We start from the raw sequence: 18,217 nt of genomic DNA on the forward strand, positions 1-18,217 counted from the left end.
CTTGACAGATGCCCCGATTTCCTTCTGGTGCAAACATAAAGAGTGTAGTTACAAAGTTGCTACACACCTATGCTACACACCTGTACAGCATATTTTGTACCAAATACTGTAGGCAATTGTAGCACCATGATACTTGTGCATCTAAACACAGAAAAGGTAATGTGTTGGTTGGCTACCACATCAGTAGGTATTAGGAATTTTTCAGCTCCATTATAATCTTAAGAGACCACAGTGGTTGATGGAAATGTCCTTATGTGATGAATGTATAGATCATACATAGTAGGGAACATTGTTAAAGCAGTAACTGTAGTGTAAAAGCCAAATTTTGTGGATTCTAGTGTGAATGTATTCCAGGTCATAGTGCCCATATAGGTACTTCCTGTTATAACCATCAGTGACTGTTCATTCCCACCACTCAGCTCTGATTAAAACACAAAAATGAATTAAAACTGAAAGCAATTGGGAGGTGGGTGAGGCACTTGCAGGAAGAGGTAAAAGAAACTGTGAAGTCTTCAACTGCTCCCAGTAGACAGGCGCCTCAGATTGCATAGATGGTTGCCTCTCAGATGTGACTTCCTAAAACCAGAGCTGCCTCTTCCAAAACTACTTCCCTACTGACAGCCCCAGTGTCCTAATCCCCACCGTTAAGAATCACACCTCCTAAGGAAAGCATAAAAGTGCCCGGCGAGAATGCACGTGGCTTGAGAGGGGAGATCTGGCTTCTTTATGGAATCTATCAACAGCTTCCGGGGAAAGGTAATGCAAGTCCCAGGGGGATTGTGTTGTAAGAAGAAGGGAAGGCCAGGCAGGTATAGCGTATACATATTGCAATCAGATTTGCTGACCTAAAAATTAGAACACGAGGTCTAACAAACTACATAATTTTCTAATCTGTTCATTTTTACCAAAAAAAAAAAAAATTAACACTAGCTCCAAGTTGAATCACTTACCTAATTTTCTTTGTTCAGAATATCGCAGAGTATCCTGCATATCAGGTTGCCATATCCATCAACCCCAAATGGCAAGCCAGAGAGAGAAGGCTGGGGAGGAGGCATCAGTGGAAACTCTAAGCAGCCAGGGGCACTGGAAACTGCAGACAGCATGGGAAAGAAGGAAGGAAGGAGGGAAGAGGGAAGGCGACCTGAGTCTGCTTCTAGCCTGAGTCTGCTTCTCAGTCTAGTCTGCAGTCTAGCCTAGTGACACGGAGGACTTTTGGGTAATGGGCACACCTTAAAAGTCTGCAGAAAAGATACCCCCTTCCTAATCATCATCCCATAATTAATTGCCTGGCTCCTGTGTTGAGCTTTACCCTTTGGCTGAATTTCCAGGCAGACTCCAAAAATGAAGACAAAAATGGCATATAGAGAAAATTACATACAATTTATTTATTAAATAGGGATAAAATTTCTGTAACTCTAGAAGGTCGAGTTACATCATCAAAGTTGTTTATTTAAAAGTAGAAGTATGTGTTGGCAGTCGTTTTCTTAAGAGTCAGAAAAATTAGGCCGGTTTCACAATATGGAGTGTCCTTTCTGGTCAACAGTATTGCTTCAGAAGAGATAGCATTTCACAGATCTTTCCTGTAACTTCTAGAAAAGTCATCCAGCCAGATTTAGGCTCAAGCTTCTTTACAAAGCCATTTTCCTGAGAGAATAAATTTAACATTTTAAAAAATCACTGGAGATTATGCTGGAATAAAAAGCAAAAATATTTTCATTTAAATAATGCAAATAGTTAATCTTCTACCCCTTCTGTCCCTCTAAAGGAAGCATTGTGTAACAGAAACACAGTGTGACCTACATCTGTAATTTTAATTTTTGGTAGCCACATTTTAAAAAGTATAAAAATCGGAAAAATTAATTTTTAAGATATATTTAGTGATGATTTCAATATGTAATCAATGTCAAATCACTAATGAGATATTCTTTTTTTTTTATAACCTTCAAAATCTCATATTTAGTACTTACAGCACATTTTAATTCAGACTAGCCACATTTCACTACCATAGTGGACAGCAAGCACAGCTCTAGAGGATAAAAAGTATTTTGTTGTTCTCGTTCTTGTTTAATTGTCCATTGATTTCAATGCACTTATATTTGTAATATGAATTCTATTATACAGTAAACTGCATTGTATTGAAACTCATGAGAACTCACAGTAAATCCAAATTAAACCAATACCTTTGAAGCTATGAAAAGGTTGATGGTTTCTTTTATAATCTACTCTCTTTGTGATTGGACATAGTTTTAAAAATGTAGGATAACCCAATTAACTGGACATTTTATTTAATTTATCATCTATAATCATAAAATCCTCACTGAAAAGTACCTCTGAGATCATCTAGCCTAATGCCCTCTCTTAACAAATGAGGAAAGTGAGGCCCACAAAAAAAAATAAGTTATCTAAGATTAGGTAACCCTTTGGTGCCTGGATCTGGATTAGAATGCAAACACCCTACTTCTTTCCACTCCATTCATTTCCAAACAAGTGCAAAAATACTCAAAAATTGTTAAAATAATTTTTTTCAAATATTCATTTAGCAAACATTTGTGTCTGCATCTTATAGGTTCCAGAACCTAGGGTTACAAATGCCTGCAAGTAGCTCAGAGCATAGTGTAACTTAATATTGAAACATAAACCAAGCATAACCCTTTGATAGTTGGGAGAGATTTGAGAGCTCTGTGGTGCCTTGGAATCATTTTATAAGCATCACTGGCAAAGCACATGAATACCACCAGCCAGGGGGATTTCATTTGAAAGATTGCCTAAGAAAGCCATTTTCTGCCTACATGTTAAGTGTGCATTGTGCTCTGAGACATGCTGTCATGCCTTGAGAGAGGAAGGAAACTGCCCCTCTCTCTTCTTCCTCTTTCCCTCTTGCCAGTCCATACTCATAGATTACACTCTAAGGAGGTATCCACTTCATTATGCTCCTTCCTAAACCCCATGTTTCACAAGTATGATGAGGCCCTCTGAAATGATTTTTATTAAGATGATAATCATTGTCTACTATCATTGAGCAGTTAACATGTCATATACATCAATGTCTAAAGAAAGGACAGTGTACAAAGAAAATATTGATGAATTCAGCCAGATGAAGATTAAAAAATTTTTTTAACTATGAAAAACTAAAAAGAACAATACAGTAGGAAAATATTTACATATACCATGAAAGTGTTCATTCAAATGTGAGAGAAAATTCTCAGGCCCTTAATAGTTTAAAAAGGACAGACCATTAAAGACAGAAATATAAATCATTCACAAGTATATGGGAAAAACATTAATAGTAGTTAAAGAAATGTACATTTTAACAAAGTCTTATTGTTTTTTAGACCTACTAAATTGGCTTTATTTGATGCCTATTAAACCCTCAAAATTATTAATAGTACCATCCACACTGATAAGGTTGCTATGACATTGTTCTATTGATATAATGCTTTTGGAAAGAAAATATGTTTTCCAGTATGCTAGAATATTGTAATTCTACACACATCTTATGAACCGGTTATTGCACTGTTAGAAATTTATCATGAGGCAGTCTTCTAAAATATTGGAGGGTAGGGGGCACCAGAAAAGCATACCCATGCTTCACTATTGAAGTATTATATCTAAAAGGGGAAAACTCTGGGCGAAGTGGCTCGGAACTATAATCCCAGCACTTTGGGAGGCTGAGGTAGGGAGATCACTTGAGGTCAGGAGTTTGAGACCAGCCTGGCCAACGTGGTGAAAGTCTGTCTCTACTAAAAATATAAAAATTAGCTGGGCGTGGTGGTACATGCCTGTAATCCCAGCTACTGAGGAGGCTGAGGCAGGAGAATTGCTTGAACCTGGGAGGTGAAGGTTGCAGTGAGCCAAGATCAAGCCACTGCACTACAGCCTGGGTGATAGAGTAAAACTCCGTCTCAAAAAATTAATAAATAAATAAAAGGGGAAAAATCAAAACCAAATTGTCTAACAATTGGGAATTAGTTAAGTAAATTATGATATGACAAATTAATGAAATCGTCTGTAGACATTAGAAATTAATGCCTAATGTTAACATGGAGTGAGACAGCGTTGAAAATATTTATATGTCACACCAAAAAACTCTTATGTACACCCTAATTATTGCATACAATGTCTGCATGTGGGTATGTTAGGGTGATGGGAGTGACTTTTCTTCCTTTCAAAAATGTTATTTTCAAATGTATTTTCTTTAATGATGCTATTTGTATCTCAAGACCATTATATGAAAATAAATATACAAATAAGGATTCAATATCCTATCAGTAATGTAGTAGTAAATAAGAATTGTTCAGGCTTTATTATTTCTGGAAATAGTGATAGTTTGTTAAATTCAGCTACCTTGGTTTCAACAAAACCTAAAGCATAAAATAATATACCGTATTGGTAATCCAAAGAAAATCAGAACCTCATCATTTTTAAAGATACAGGCAGCCAGGCACAGTGGCTCATGCCTATAATCCTAGCACTTTGGGAGGCTGGGGTGGTAGGATTGCTTGAGCATGGTAAGTCAAGGCTGCAGTGGGCCATGATCACACCACTGCACTCCAGCCTGGGTGGCAGAGCAAGACTTTGTATGAAAAAAAAAAAAACAGGCAAATATCATGCTTTCTCACTTCTCTAAAGACTATCCCTTTGTTCACTCAGGAAATAGTCATTGAGCATTGGCCACATGCCAGAACCAGTTACAGTGCTGGAAACACAGTGGTGAAGAAAGCATACAGGATCTCTGTCCTCACTAAGCTTATGTTCTCATGGCAGACACAGACGATAAACAGATAAGCAAATAAATATGCAATGGGATGTCCAGTCATGAAAACTATTATGAAGGCAATAAAGTAGGGTAGGGAGACAGAGAGTGACAGTGGTACTTTCTTAGATGGGGTGATCAAGGAAGACTTCTCTGAGGAGAAGAATTCCTCAGAAGGGACACCTGAGCAAAAAGAAGAGGGAAGGCAGGCAAACTTCAGGCAGAAAATTATTCCAGGCAGAGGCAACAGCAAGTGCAAAGGCCTGGAGGATGGAGAGTGCTTAGCTTATCCAAGGAGGCTGGAGCTGTGAGAACACAGAGGAATTCGTAGAAAATGAGATTTGAGAGACAGGTAGAGGCCAGGTTATAAAGGACTTTGGGTAACTCATACTCAGGATGTTGTACTTTTGTTCCCAGGGTGAAGGGGCACCTTGGAGAGTTCTGATTCAGCCAAGATCCGATCTAATTCAAGTTTGTAACATCACTGTGGGTACTATGTGGAGAACAACTTATAGCAGATAAAGGATGGAACCATGGAGTCTGGCAGGAGGCTACTGACAGAGTCAAGTGAGAGAGGAAGGTGGCCTAGATGCACAGGAGATTACAGCATTTCAAGGGGCAGCCAGCGGGATTTGCTGATGGATGGATGTGGGCTATGAGAGACAGGAGTCCAGGCTGACTCCCAAGGTTAGAGAACTAGCACTTAAGAGAGCTTGACTGAGGGGCCCCAGAGAGGTGCTTTTCTCTAACTCCTGTGTCAGTATCATACATTTCCGCCTGACTTGAGGGTCATTTATTTTTCACTAAATGATTTTAAAATCTCAAGTAAAAATTCAAAAGAAACAGAAAAATTTTGCCCCAAAACTTATTTAATAAAAGGATATATATGAATACTTGGGATTATATCACCTTGCTGCTAGATCTTTATATGTTTGGAAATGCCTTTGCCAAACTGAATGCTTAGTCAATCATCTGTATGTCTCTGTGTGCCCATTTATTTGGCCTCAAATTAACCAGACTATTATTTAGGGTAAGAAGACAACAAAGAAAATAGAAACCTCTTGGCCTAACTCTATGACCCAAGCTTTAAAATGGTGGTTACTGGGAAAGCACCAACTCTGACTGTACATCCTACTTTCAGAAGGGCAAAGAATTACCTATCTAAACTTCCTGGAATTTCCCATATAACCCTCATAGTTGCATAGTATTTGACAGTTTGCAAAGCACTTTTAAAAAATGTTTTATAATCCTTTAACTTTCCATTAAAGATAGGTATTATTGTTTTCATTAAATATTATATATAATAAATTATCATGTCATATCATATTATTATATACATTATATAAGGAATCTGAGTCTCAGAGTACCTCAGTAACTTACCCAAGGTTATACCTCTAGTGAGGGAGAAAACCAGAGTTCAAATCTCCAGTTTCAGTGTTGCTTCACTGAATCATTCCATCAGCAAATATTTGTTGTTACCTTCTATGCGACAGGTCCTAGGCATGCGGTACACAGTGATGCATTAAGTGGACATGATTTCTCCCACGTGGAGCTCAGTGCCAAGCATTCTTTCTACTCCCCCAGCATATGCAGAGGAGAATGCTTCATAGAAGAGGGAGGAAGAAAGAGGAGCCACCTGGTTCAAAAGGAAGGGTGATCCCAAGGGAAGAGACATGAGTTTCATCTCAGGATCATTCTAATGGTTTTTAAGAACCATCCTTTCCTCATGAATGCTGAAGGCAGCCAAATGGCACTAGCTCTCCTCTCAGATCTTGTGAGAGCACATCCTTTCTCAGCACTTCAAATTAGGAGAGGGGACAGGAGGAAATCATGGTAAATGTGGAAGAGGAGAAAAAGAGAGATGAGAAGCCACAAAAAAAGACGGCAGAAAGGCAGGCAGGCAAGAAAGACAAGCTGATAAAAAGGAGAAAGAGAATAAGGAAAGAGATTATGAGTCCTATTACTGATAGACCAGTCTTGTTTCTTCCCATTAGGGGATCTGTTTTACATGGTAACTAGTATCTAACTGTATTTGATCATATAATTTATGGAAACGAAATAATAGATTCCCTCAATGGAAGCTAGGTAATACTACTATTACTAACAACAACAACCTTAAACTTGTATTGAGTACTCATTTTCAGGAATTGTTCCAAGTGCTTTGTTTACATTAACTGATTTAATCCTTATACAAGTCCCAGGAGATAGGCTGCAATATTTTCCTGTTTTTACAGATGAGGAACCAAGGCTTAGGGAAGTTAAGAAACTTGTGTAAGTCCGAGGTCAGGAGATTGAGACCATCCTGGCTAACACAGTGAAACCCCATCTCTATTAAAAATACAAAAAAAAAAAAAAAAAAAAAAAGCCGAGCATGGTGGCAGGCGCCTGCAGTCCCAGCTACAGCCTCCCAGCTGCCTGGGAGGCTGAGGCAGGAGAATGGCATAAACCCAGGAGGCGGAGCTTGCAGTGAGCAGAGATCGTGCCACTGCACTCCAGTCTGGGCAACAGAGGGAGACTCCATCTCAAACAAAAAAAGAAAGAAAAGAAAAGAAAAAAGAGAGAGAGAGAGACAGAGACAGGGAGGAGGAAAGGGGAAGGAAGAAAGGAAGGAAGGAAGGAGGCAGGGAGGGAGGGAGGGAAGGGAGGAAGGGAAGAAGGAAGGAAGGAAGGAAGGAAGGAAGGAAGGAAGGAAGGAAGGAAGGAAGGAACGAAGGAACGAAGGAACGAAGGAAGGAAGGAAGGAAGTCACACAGGTAGTAAGCACTTGAGCCCAGAAATGAAGCCAGGTCTGTCTGCTTCCAAGTTGGTGCTCCAAATATCTATGCTGTACTCACATACTACATTCTTAATACAAAGTTTTCATAAAGTCTCTGGGCACTTTTAAAATTAAATTATAGATTGTATGTTTTATGATCAGTGATTTCTTGAGAGTTTTTTCAGGCAAGTTAAAGCCAGTGCTCACATCTTGATAAAGTTCTGAGTGCCTCCTCTACTCTTACCTCTTCTTGTGGGCCACTGACTACTAGCATAAGGAAGTGATTGTGCCATTTCCCCTGAAAATCATTCAGGAGTAAATTCATTCATTTGAGCAGATTTGTCAACATCACTATGAAAAGAAGGTAACAGTTTTCCATGCCAGTTTGTACTGACCCAAAAAAGCACTGCCTTTCCTTAAGAAGATGAATGTCTCATCTGAGCTGGAAAAGGAGCACATAGATTGCTTTGAAGTGACATCTTCAAGAGTATTTATTTCATGTCTACAACCTGAACTATTCAGGTGGTTTTTAAAAAAAAAAAAAAGAGAGAGAGAGAGAGCTTGGAAACTTTAGAAAGGCTGAGTGTGTGCATGTGCAGGCAATGTGTGTATTTGTATCTACACTTGGGAGAGGTTCATCCTGCCACACTCATGTTTACATCTGTACCACCCTCGAAAGATGAGGGTACTGCTAGAAATTCTCAGAGACAATTCCACACCCTTTGCTAACAATGAGTTCCAGGAGCTCACAAAATTTACTGTGGAGAAGTTAAATTTTTAACTAATATTTATTCACTGTCTGTGTGTTCCAAGTACTAAGCTAGGCATTGGGAATACAATCCAAACCCACATAGAGCCTGCAAACTAGGAGAGTATTTCTCTGCAGGCTCACCTGTGGTCCTCTGTGCTAGAGAACGTTTGCCTTCACCTGAAATCTACACAGTGCTGCTGAAATTTCCACCAGTTCTCAAGTATAGCCTCCCACAGCCAACCAGAAGCAAACATGACAAAACATTTCGCATGCTTCGCCCAGCCTCAGTCAGGCTGAGTTAGAAAGAACTAAGTTCCAGGAAGAATGTGACTGAGAAAGGGGAGTAGCTGCAGTAAGCTCTATCATGCAGGAAGGCCTTAAACAAAACGAAAAAGGCATCAAGTACAAGATCAATAAATTTGATCACAACAAATTTTTAAACAGTTATAATGACCGAAGACATTGTCAGCTTTAAAGAATAATCAGCAGGCCGGGCGCGGTGGCTCACGCCTGTAATCCCAGCATTTTGGAAGGGTGAGAAGGGTGGATCATGAGGTCAGGAGATGAGATCATCCTGGCTAACACGGTGAAACCCTGTCTCTACTAAAAATACAAAAAATTAGCCAGGCGTGGTGGCGGGTGCCTGTAGTCCCAGCTACTTGGGAGGCTGAGGCAGGAGAATGGTGTGAAACCGGGAGGAGGAACTTGCAGTGAGCTGAGATCGTGCCACTGCACTCCAGCTGGGGGGACAGAGCAAGACTCCATCTCAAAAAATTTTTTTAAAAAGGGGTAATCAGCAAACTAAAGTTAACTGCCACATATATAAAAATAATTTGTATCCAGAATATTCAAAGAATTCCTACAAATCAATGAGCCCAAATAATAGGAAAATGGGAAAAGGTTGTAAACAGGCAATTCCCTGCATAAGATTTACAAATGGTCAGTTAATATACGAAAAGATGCTCAAATGGAAAAAATATTTAACCTTACTGGGAATCAAGGAAACAAGAATTAAAACAAGATAAACTCTGTAGTTTTTTAGCCCAACAAATTAAGGAAATTATAACAGATTGCTACAAACTAACCTTAGTCAGCAGGGTGGGGAGAAATGGATACTCTAACAAGCTGCTGATGGGAGTGAAGCTTGGTGGGGCCACTTTGGAAGGCAAGGACCTAGTAAATTAAAAAATGTACGCCACCATGACCCAGCATCTACAACCCAACATCCACCCTGGAAAACTACACACACGCACGAGGAAAAATGATATTCAATAAAGCATTGTGTGTGATAACAAACTTGAAATAACCTAAACAGCTATCAGCTACAAATGGCCACTCTACAGCATTTACATACAATAGAATATACATAGCACTCTTAATAATACTATTTTAAATAACTTTGGATAAAAAAATTTGCAGAAGTACTACCATGTACTGTTTTTACATATACCCATGTAAATATATGTATGCAAAATCTTTATGTATATATAAAATACATAAACATGCATCTACATATATATATGCTTACATAAAACATTTTACATAAAACATATACAAAAAGTTTTTTTTACAAAGAAGTATTATGTTAGCCTGGCCAACATGGTGAAACCCCATCTCTTCTAAAAATAAACACCAAAAAAATTAGCCAGGCATGGTGGCAGTCACCTGTATTCCCAGCTGCTCCAGACGCTGAGGCAGGAGACTCAGCTGAACCTGGGAGACAGAGGTTGCAGTGAGCCGAGATCGTGCCATTGCACTCCTGTCTGGGCGACAGAGTGAAACTGTCTTAAAAATAAATAAATAAATAAATAAAATAAATAAATAAGAAAGAAATAAGAACTTATATTACCAAAGCCCTAAAACCTACATTCTTTTACAAGTTCATTTTTGCTACTAAAAACTAGTGCAACAGGAGTCACATACAATGTGCTTTGGCTAGTACAGATAATTACTACAAGAAACAGCATATTATGGTAACATAAACCATTTACATTAAGACATTACTTAATTCTGCTATTTACTGCCAAAATTGTCTTTTTCAAATATCATGCCAAAATTACACGAATTTATATAGTTGTAGACATGTTCCTAGCAGGAGGGTAGGGAGGCAGGGGTCTGGGTAAGGGGAAGGAGAAGGCAAGTAGCCCTTTTGGGCTACCAGGGCATCAGGACCAGGTTCCCTAAGCAATTTGGCACAGGGATTTGAATGCAGGGTAGCCTCAAAGATGGGACAGAGGAGCAGTAGCAACTTTAGCGATCCAAAAGGTTCACAGGATGTGAGCAATACTGCTTTGGGTTCCTTATCTGATATTCCTAAAAAACAAAGTTGCTGTTGTTTTTCACGAAAACAGACTATATAGTTTATTTAGGTAGATATGATAAACGTTTTAATAGTTACACTTGTGCAATTTCATTTTCTAAATGTAAAGTTAGGTTGGACGCAGTGGCTCACGTCTGTAATCCCAGCACTTTAGGAGGCCAAGGCAGATGGATCACCTAAGGTTAGGAGTTCGAGGCCAGACTGGTCAACATGGTGAAACCCTATCTCTACTAAAAATACAAAAATTAGCCGGACGTGGTGGCAGGCCCCTGTAATCCCAGCTACTTAGGAGGCTTAGGCAGCAGAATCACTTGAACCTGGGAAGTGGAGATTGCAGTGAGTCGAGATCAGGCCACTGCACTCCAGTCTGAGCGACAGAGTGAGACTCCATCTGTAAATAAATAAATAAATAAATGAAAAGTTAAAAACAAGAGTAAGAGTCATTTTAAACCACTTTCGGTCATGGGTGCTATCCAATTCAAGAAATTTTTTTTGTACAATTAAATTGTTAAATTTAAAACAAACAAGTATAATAGATCATAAAATCATATCAGCTGTCTTGGGTTCCAATTCCATCAAAAATGCATATCTAAACTTACTGAAACCAAAATTTCTCCATCTGTGACGTATAATCTTACTAGCACTAAGTAACAAGGAAAACGTCAATGGCTTTTAATGTATCAGGTTATATTGTGATCCCTACATGACCATGGGGTAATGAAACTGACAAATTTTATCAGTAGGATTTTTTAAATTATAAAAGCAGTTCATGTTCATATGAGAAAACTTAGAAATCACAAAAAGTACAAGGAAGAAGTTTTAAACAAAGTGCTTCTGTAATCCTACGAAACAGAGTCATGCCAGTATTTTGGTTAATTTTAAAACTGATTTTTAAAATCAGACACTAGATCTAGACAGTATTTTCTTCTTTAATTCATCATGGGAAAGTACCAATTCAATACTGCCATTATTCAGAATCTGTGTGAAATACCTCATCTGTAACTGGCATAAGGGTCATGTAAGAAATTTGGTCTCATCAGTTTATAGCTTCACCTCATTTTAACCTAAATCACTGACAGATTGATTTCATTTAAATTAGTAAAACTGAAGTCTTACTATATGTGGTTCTGTTCAGAAACATAAAGATGAATATGGTACTAACCTCCTGCTTAAATTGCTCACAATCTAGACTACACAGACCAAAGCACAAGGTGGCTGTGCTAAATATACTCTAAGAAAGGAAATATAAACAGTGATAATGTGTCCAGAGTTGGTTCCTTCCAGTGGGTTCTTGGTCTCGCTGACTTCAAGAATGAAGCTGCAGACCTTTGCGGTGAATGTTACATCTCTCAAAGACGGCACAGACCAAGAGAGTGAGCAGCAGCAAGATTTATTGTGAAGAGCCGAAGAACAAGGCTTCCAAGCAGATTGCCTCTGCTGGCTGGGGTAGCCAGCTTTTATTCCCTTATTGGTCCCCGCCCATGTCCTGCTGTTTGGTTCATTTTACAGAGCGCTGATTAGTCCATTTTACAGAGTGCTGATTGGTGCATTTACAATCCCTTAGCTAGACACAGAGCACTGATTGGTGCATTTAAAATCCTCTAGCAAGACAGAAAAGTTCTCCAGGTCCCCACTCGACCCAGGAAGTCCAGCTGGCTTCACCTCTCAATGGGTTAACATTAAAGAGGAAGTAAACCAAGTTAAAAATTCAGGAGAATTTCACAATGGAAAGAAAATCTGCATTGTGCTTGAAGAATAAGGAAAATTTTGGTAAGAGGAAGAGAAAAAAAGGTATGAACATCAAATGCCAAAGGACGTAAATGTTCATAAAGGTTCTGGGAAAAGCAAGTAAATCTAGGAAAAAGGCAAATTGGCATTGGACTGCCAAGGACTTCTAAGTATCTTGCTAATCCATTTTTATTCACCAGGCATGATAAGGACTTCCAATGGTTTTCAAAATTCAAACCTATCCTCAAGAGGAAAACAATTGGCCATTACTAAGGATATTCAGAGAAATGTGCCATAGACTTAAAAATAAAAAATCCATGATGCTTCCATTGCTAAAGATCTCTCCCACACTAAAGCTTAGCACTTTGTCTTGAAGGTATCTTATGCTCCCACAGAGACCGCAACAGAATTAAAAGAACACTTAGAATTCAGATAACTTTTTTACTTCTTTGTAACATCCCCTGCCACAGGAACATGTGGCAGTCTTCTGTGGAAATAATAAAAAATTATTTCCACAATTTTTTCCAGTAGTCCATATCATCCAAAAACAGCTCTATTAGAAAATCCTTCCTTCTACTAAATCAAAATTTGCCTGCCTCTAATTTACACCTATTAGTGTAATGATGAGGAGTTATATAAGTAATAATCCTTATTACAGTCCTTCAAATATTCAAAAAGTTCTCTTCCCAAGCTAAATAGGCTAAATAAAACAAGATCAAACGTTCTTCATTAGACATGACTTTTAGGTTTGCTGTGAATCTCAATTGCACTTTATTAGCTATGCGACTTTGGGTTTAGCTTCTTTTACTGTAAAATGGGGATAACATGACACATTCTACCACATGGATGCACTGTGAAGACATTATGCTAAATAAGCCAGACACAAAAAAACAAATATTGTATGATTCTATTTATATGAGGTACCTAGAGTGGTCAAAATCATAGACACAGAAAATAGAATGGTAGTTGCCAGGGGCTGGGGGCCATGGGAACAGGCAATTGTTGTTTAATGGGTACACAGTTTCAATTGAGGAAGATGAAAGTTCTAGAGATGGATGGTGGTGACGATTGCACAACAATGTGAATGTATTTAATGCCACTTAACTGTACACTTAAAAATGATTAACATGTTAAATTTTGTTATGTACATTTTACAATAAAAAAAGAATAGTAAGTATGACAAAATTGTACACTTTAAATGATTTAACATGTGTAAAGAAGCTGGGTATAATGGCTCACGCCTGTAATCCCAACACTTTGGGAGGTTGAAGCAGGTAAATCACTTGAGCACAGGAGTTCAAGACCAGCCTGGGCAACATAGTGAGACCTTGTCTCTACAAAACAGAAAAAATAAATTAGCCAAGCGTGGTGTAATACACCTGTGATCCTAGCTACTCAAGAGGCTGAGGTAACACAATTACTCAAGCCTGGGAGGTCAAAGCTGCAGTGAGCTGTGGATTCCACCATTGCACTCCAGCCTGGGTAACAGAGTGAGTCTCTATCTCAATTAAAAAAAAAAAAAAAGTGTGTGGCCAGGTGTGGTGGCTCACGCCTGTAATCTTAGCACTTTCTGAGGCCGAGGCGGGTGGACTGACTGAGCTCAGGAGTTTAAGACCAACCTGGGCAACACAGTGAAACCTCTTCTCTACTAAAATACTAAAAATTAGCCAGACGTGGCGGCATGTGCCTGTAATCCCAGCTACTCAGGAGGCTGAGGCAGGAGAATCGCTTGAACTTGGGAGGTGGAGGTTGCAGTGAGCTGAGATCACACCACTGCACTCCAGCCTGGGCGAAAGAGCAAGACTCTGTCTTAAAACACACACACACACACACACACACACAAAAAAAACATAAAATGCCTTACACTAAGTGTCCCCAACCCCCAGGCCATGGACCAGTAACAGTCAGCAGCCTGTTAGGAACCAGGCCACATTGCAGGGTGAGTGGCTGGGCAAGTGAGCAAAGCTTCATCTGTATTTACAGCCAATCCCCATTGCTTGCATTACCGCCTGAGTTCCACCTCTTCAGGTCAGCGGTGGCATTAGATTCTCATAGCAGCGTGAGCCCTATTGTGAATTGCGCACACAAGGGATCTAGGTTGGGCCCTCCTTGTGGGAGTTTAATGCCTGATGATCTGTTACAGTCTCCCATCAATCCCAGAAGGGACCATCTAGTTGCAGGAAAACAGGCTCAGGGCCCTCGCTGATTCTACATTGTGCTGAGCAGTATAATTATTTCATTATATATTACACTGTAATACTAACAGAAATAAAGTGCACAATAAATATAATGCATTTGAATCATCCTGAAATCAACCCCCATCTGCCACCCTCAGTCCGTGGAAAAATTGTCTTCCGTGAAACCAGTCCCTGGTGCCAAAAAGGTTGGGGACTACTACTTACACAACACTTGTCCTATAAAACATGGACACACAATAGTGACTGTAATAGACTGTTACCAACTATGGGGCCTTGCTTGGCTAAATTCTATTTTTTAAGAAAGTAAGAACTTGCATTATCGTGTCTCTCAGTGTTCCCAACACTGTGCTGCACACAGGTACTCTGAGAATTCGTTCCATTAAAGAAAAAATTTTAAAGCCATTTTAGGATGACTGGAAAACCACTGCAAACAAGGGAATAGAGGGCCAGACATGGTGGCTCGTGCCTGTAATCCTAACACTTTGGGAGGCTAAGATGAGCAGACTGCTTGAGCCCGGGAGTTTGAGACCAGCCTCAGCAACATAGCAAGACCCCGTCTTTAAAAAAAAAAAAAAAGTTGATTAATCTAACATACACACATAAAGAAACCACATTACTTTAAAGTAACATCTCCTTGGTACAGAAGAGTCTAGAAAACACAAAACTTCCCAAGATGTTAGTGTGTTAATCAGTGAATGACTGCCAAACTATTCAGATAAGTGGTGATAAATACACAAATTGCTTTATTAACTTAGGCTTATCAAATTAAATTACAGGCAAATTTTACCAATGGCCTCTACAAAAAGCATACATAAACAAAGAAATCATGTAATAAACTCTCAGCAGTGAAGAGTCACAAGTGACAAAAAAGAATAAAAACCACAGAGCTACCTGTCTCTGAATTCGGACATTTATCAACAAAGGTTATTAATGAGAAGTCAGTATGAGTTTAAAGCATCTTCATAAACTTAAGATAAAATTGATCCAGTGAGCCAGGATGTAGCTTGACATGGGTTTAGGCATATCACTCCCAGTGATGGAAAGGAACAGAAATTTTATCACTAATATCATGGTGAACATTGGCAGGTGATCAAAAGTCTGGATAAAAGGAAATATGAGAATTTCTCAAGAGAAAAAATAAGCAGTGTCTAGAAAGTCCAGACCAAACTGATTCCTTGCAAAATTCAAAATTAGATTAAAAAGAATGTTTGGAAGTTAGTAAAGGAAAAGTGAATACATGAAATCCTAGCTAGAAGATTCACCATGAACAGGTTCAACCAAATCAACTGCAATGGTTATTTTCATAGCTTAGTAATGTAGTATTCTTCGCTGTAGGTGAGAATATTGTAGACACAGTATAGCTTAATTATAGTACGGCATTTGACAAAATCTTTCCTAATATCCACACAAAATGTCATATGGGCCTGACAATAACAGATAGAACAATGCCGGGCGCGGTGGCTCAAGCCTGTAATCCCAGCACTTTGGGAGGCCGAGACGGGCGGATCACGAGGTCAGGAGATCGGGACCATCCTGGCTAACCCGGTGAAACCCCGTCTCTACTAAAAAATACAAAAAACTAGCCGGCGAGGTGGCGGGCGCCTATAGTCCCGGCTACTCAGGAGGCTGAGGCAGGAGAATGGCGTGAACCCGGCAGGCGGAGCTTGCAGTGAGCTGAGATCCGGCCACTGCACTCCAGCCTGGCCTACAGAGTGAGACTCCATCTCAAAAAAAAAAAAAAAAAAGATAGAACTAGTAGTTATTGAACAACCATAATGTGTGCTGATTAATGGACTGGTGTTAATCTGAAGTGAGTCTAGTTGACTTGCACACTTCTGAGTAATTTATTCTGTCAATATTTTTATCAACAATTTGAATGAAGACATAGCAGGTATGCCTACCAAATATAAAGATGACCAAATAGAAAGTGTAATATTAAATGTCTAAAAACTAACAAAAGGAAATTTAAAAGCCTTATATTTAAGCACACCTAAAAAAAATAAATAATAAAAATAAAAGCCTTATATTTAAGCTAAAAAAAAAAATCCACTTCACAAAAACAGGATTAGGGAGACTCAGTTTAACATCTTATGTATAAAACATTTTGGAGAGAAGTTGATACTTCTGGTTCATATTAAGCATAAGTAACAGAAGTTGAAACTGTTAATGAAATATTTGATTTAAAAAAAAAAAAAAAAAACAGCATTTGGCTCATTCCCACCACACACTCTGGTCAAATATCATCTAAAATGTTGGGTATAATGTATAATGACAATGATCAATTAAGGCTTAATTAAGAAAAAAATAACCATGGTTGAAGGATCAGAGCATTACATTATCTAAGAAATGGTTAAACTAACTGGGATTATTTACTCTGAAGAAGAGAAGGGAATGCCCACTATGTATGGCAGGCAGTAAGAGTCAGCAGTGACAGGACAGTAGTCTTCAAATATGTGAAGGGGCCATTCATGTGAAAACAGGATCATACTTGGAAAAAGCAAAATACAGTGAGAACAGCATAGGCTATGATGTATAAAGACTGAGATTCAAATCCTGGTGCCATTATTTACTGTGTGTCACTTGGCTTGGAGAGAGATTGGTGCCCTTACCTAGAAAATGATACCTACCTCATAAATGTATAAAAATTAGAAGCAAAAAATATTTATAAGCTGCCTGACACAGACTGACACACTGTGATGCACAGTGATGTTAGTTCTCGTCCCTAGACCTTTCTGTTATTCTAGAACAGTGTTTTCAAAGTGAGAATTGAAACTCATTAATGGGTCACAAAATCACTTAGCTGGAAAGTAACCAGCATTTTTTTCTAATGAAACAGAATAGAAGGAAAATATTAGAGCACACCATTTGTGGTAAATGTAATCATAATTTTGTGAAACTTCTGTTTCAGTTATTCATATACCTGTGAATAGATTATGAGTTAAAATATATTTCTTATCATGAAGTTGGATCCAATAAAAAAAAGTCTGAAAATGACCACTGCAGAGTACTATTTTTATGTGTGTTCTATAAGATACTAGTTCCTTGGGAGCTCAATTAGATTTAGGAACAAACCATACTCCTTAGAGATTTACTATGTTCAGTATACATTAGCATCTCCAAGAGCCCAGCATTAAAGAAACCTGTTATCTTTGTTGAATCCAGTTTTTCCCACATTTATTCAACCCTAGAACCCACCCACTTTTTTTTTCCTACATGGTATTTATTGACATCTTCAGAACAAGCACTTTGTGGCATATACACTCCAGAGGAAACATTCTTCTAGATAAAAAAACATGCAATGGCTAGAAGTTACAAAAGGTAGATTTTTAGCTTGCTAAGAAAGAAAAAAATCTCGACTTTGAATCTTCCTGCCACTGATATCCACCCCCAATAACTTTTACCCTACACACATGCCCCAATGCATTTTACATATGGTTTATCCAACTTCCAATTCACACAAATGTTCTCAGAAAAAGTGTAGGACATCTGTAATATCTAGATATGAAGCCAGGATCAAAGCAATAAGCAGGAATCATCTGGTCAAAAGAAACTCCTGGCACAGTATTTAGGAAGACTTGACAAAGCTTAACAAAGCTCATGCTCAGGAACCAAAGCAGCTCAAGACTTAATTGGCTTCTCCAAGTGGACTCAATGTGTTCTAATAATACATAATATAAAATGGGCTTGTTATAAGTGAAATGTTTATTTAGAA

General features: G+C 38.6%; 2 protein-coding genes across 2 annotated transcripts in view; both read right to left on the reverse strand.

The window, feature by feature from the left end:
- Positions 1-1,359: 1,359 nt before the first annotated feature.
- The window catches only part of BCL2A1 (BCL2 related protein A1), a 55,971-nt gene continuing 39,113 nt past the window's right edge, over positions 1,360-18,217 (reverse strand). The window contains exon 3 of the mRNA XM_025390470.1: positions 1,360-1,644. Within this exon, the coding sequence (XP_025246255.1) occupies positions 1,629-1,644 (16 nt within the window). The 3' untranslated portion in view covers positions 1,360-1,628. The remainder of the gene's footprint in view (positions 1,645-18,217) is intronic.
- ST20 (suppressor of tumorigenicity 20) lies at positions 1,362-10,011 on the reverse strand. The gene is given in 3 exon segments (XM_025390472.1): positions 1,362-1,560; positions 1,563-1,648; positions 9,971-10,011. Coding segments are annotated over 3 exon segments (237 nt in total). The 3' UTR covers positions 1,362-1,450.

Source organism: Theropithecus gelada, chromosome 7a (genome assembly GCF_003255815.1).
Source record: "Theropithecus gelada isolate Dixy chromosome 7a, Tgel_1.0, whole genome shotgun sequence".
NCBI lineage: Eukaryota > Metazoa > Chordata > Mammalia > Primates > Cercopithecidae > Theropithecus > Theropithecus gelada.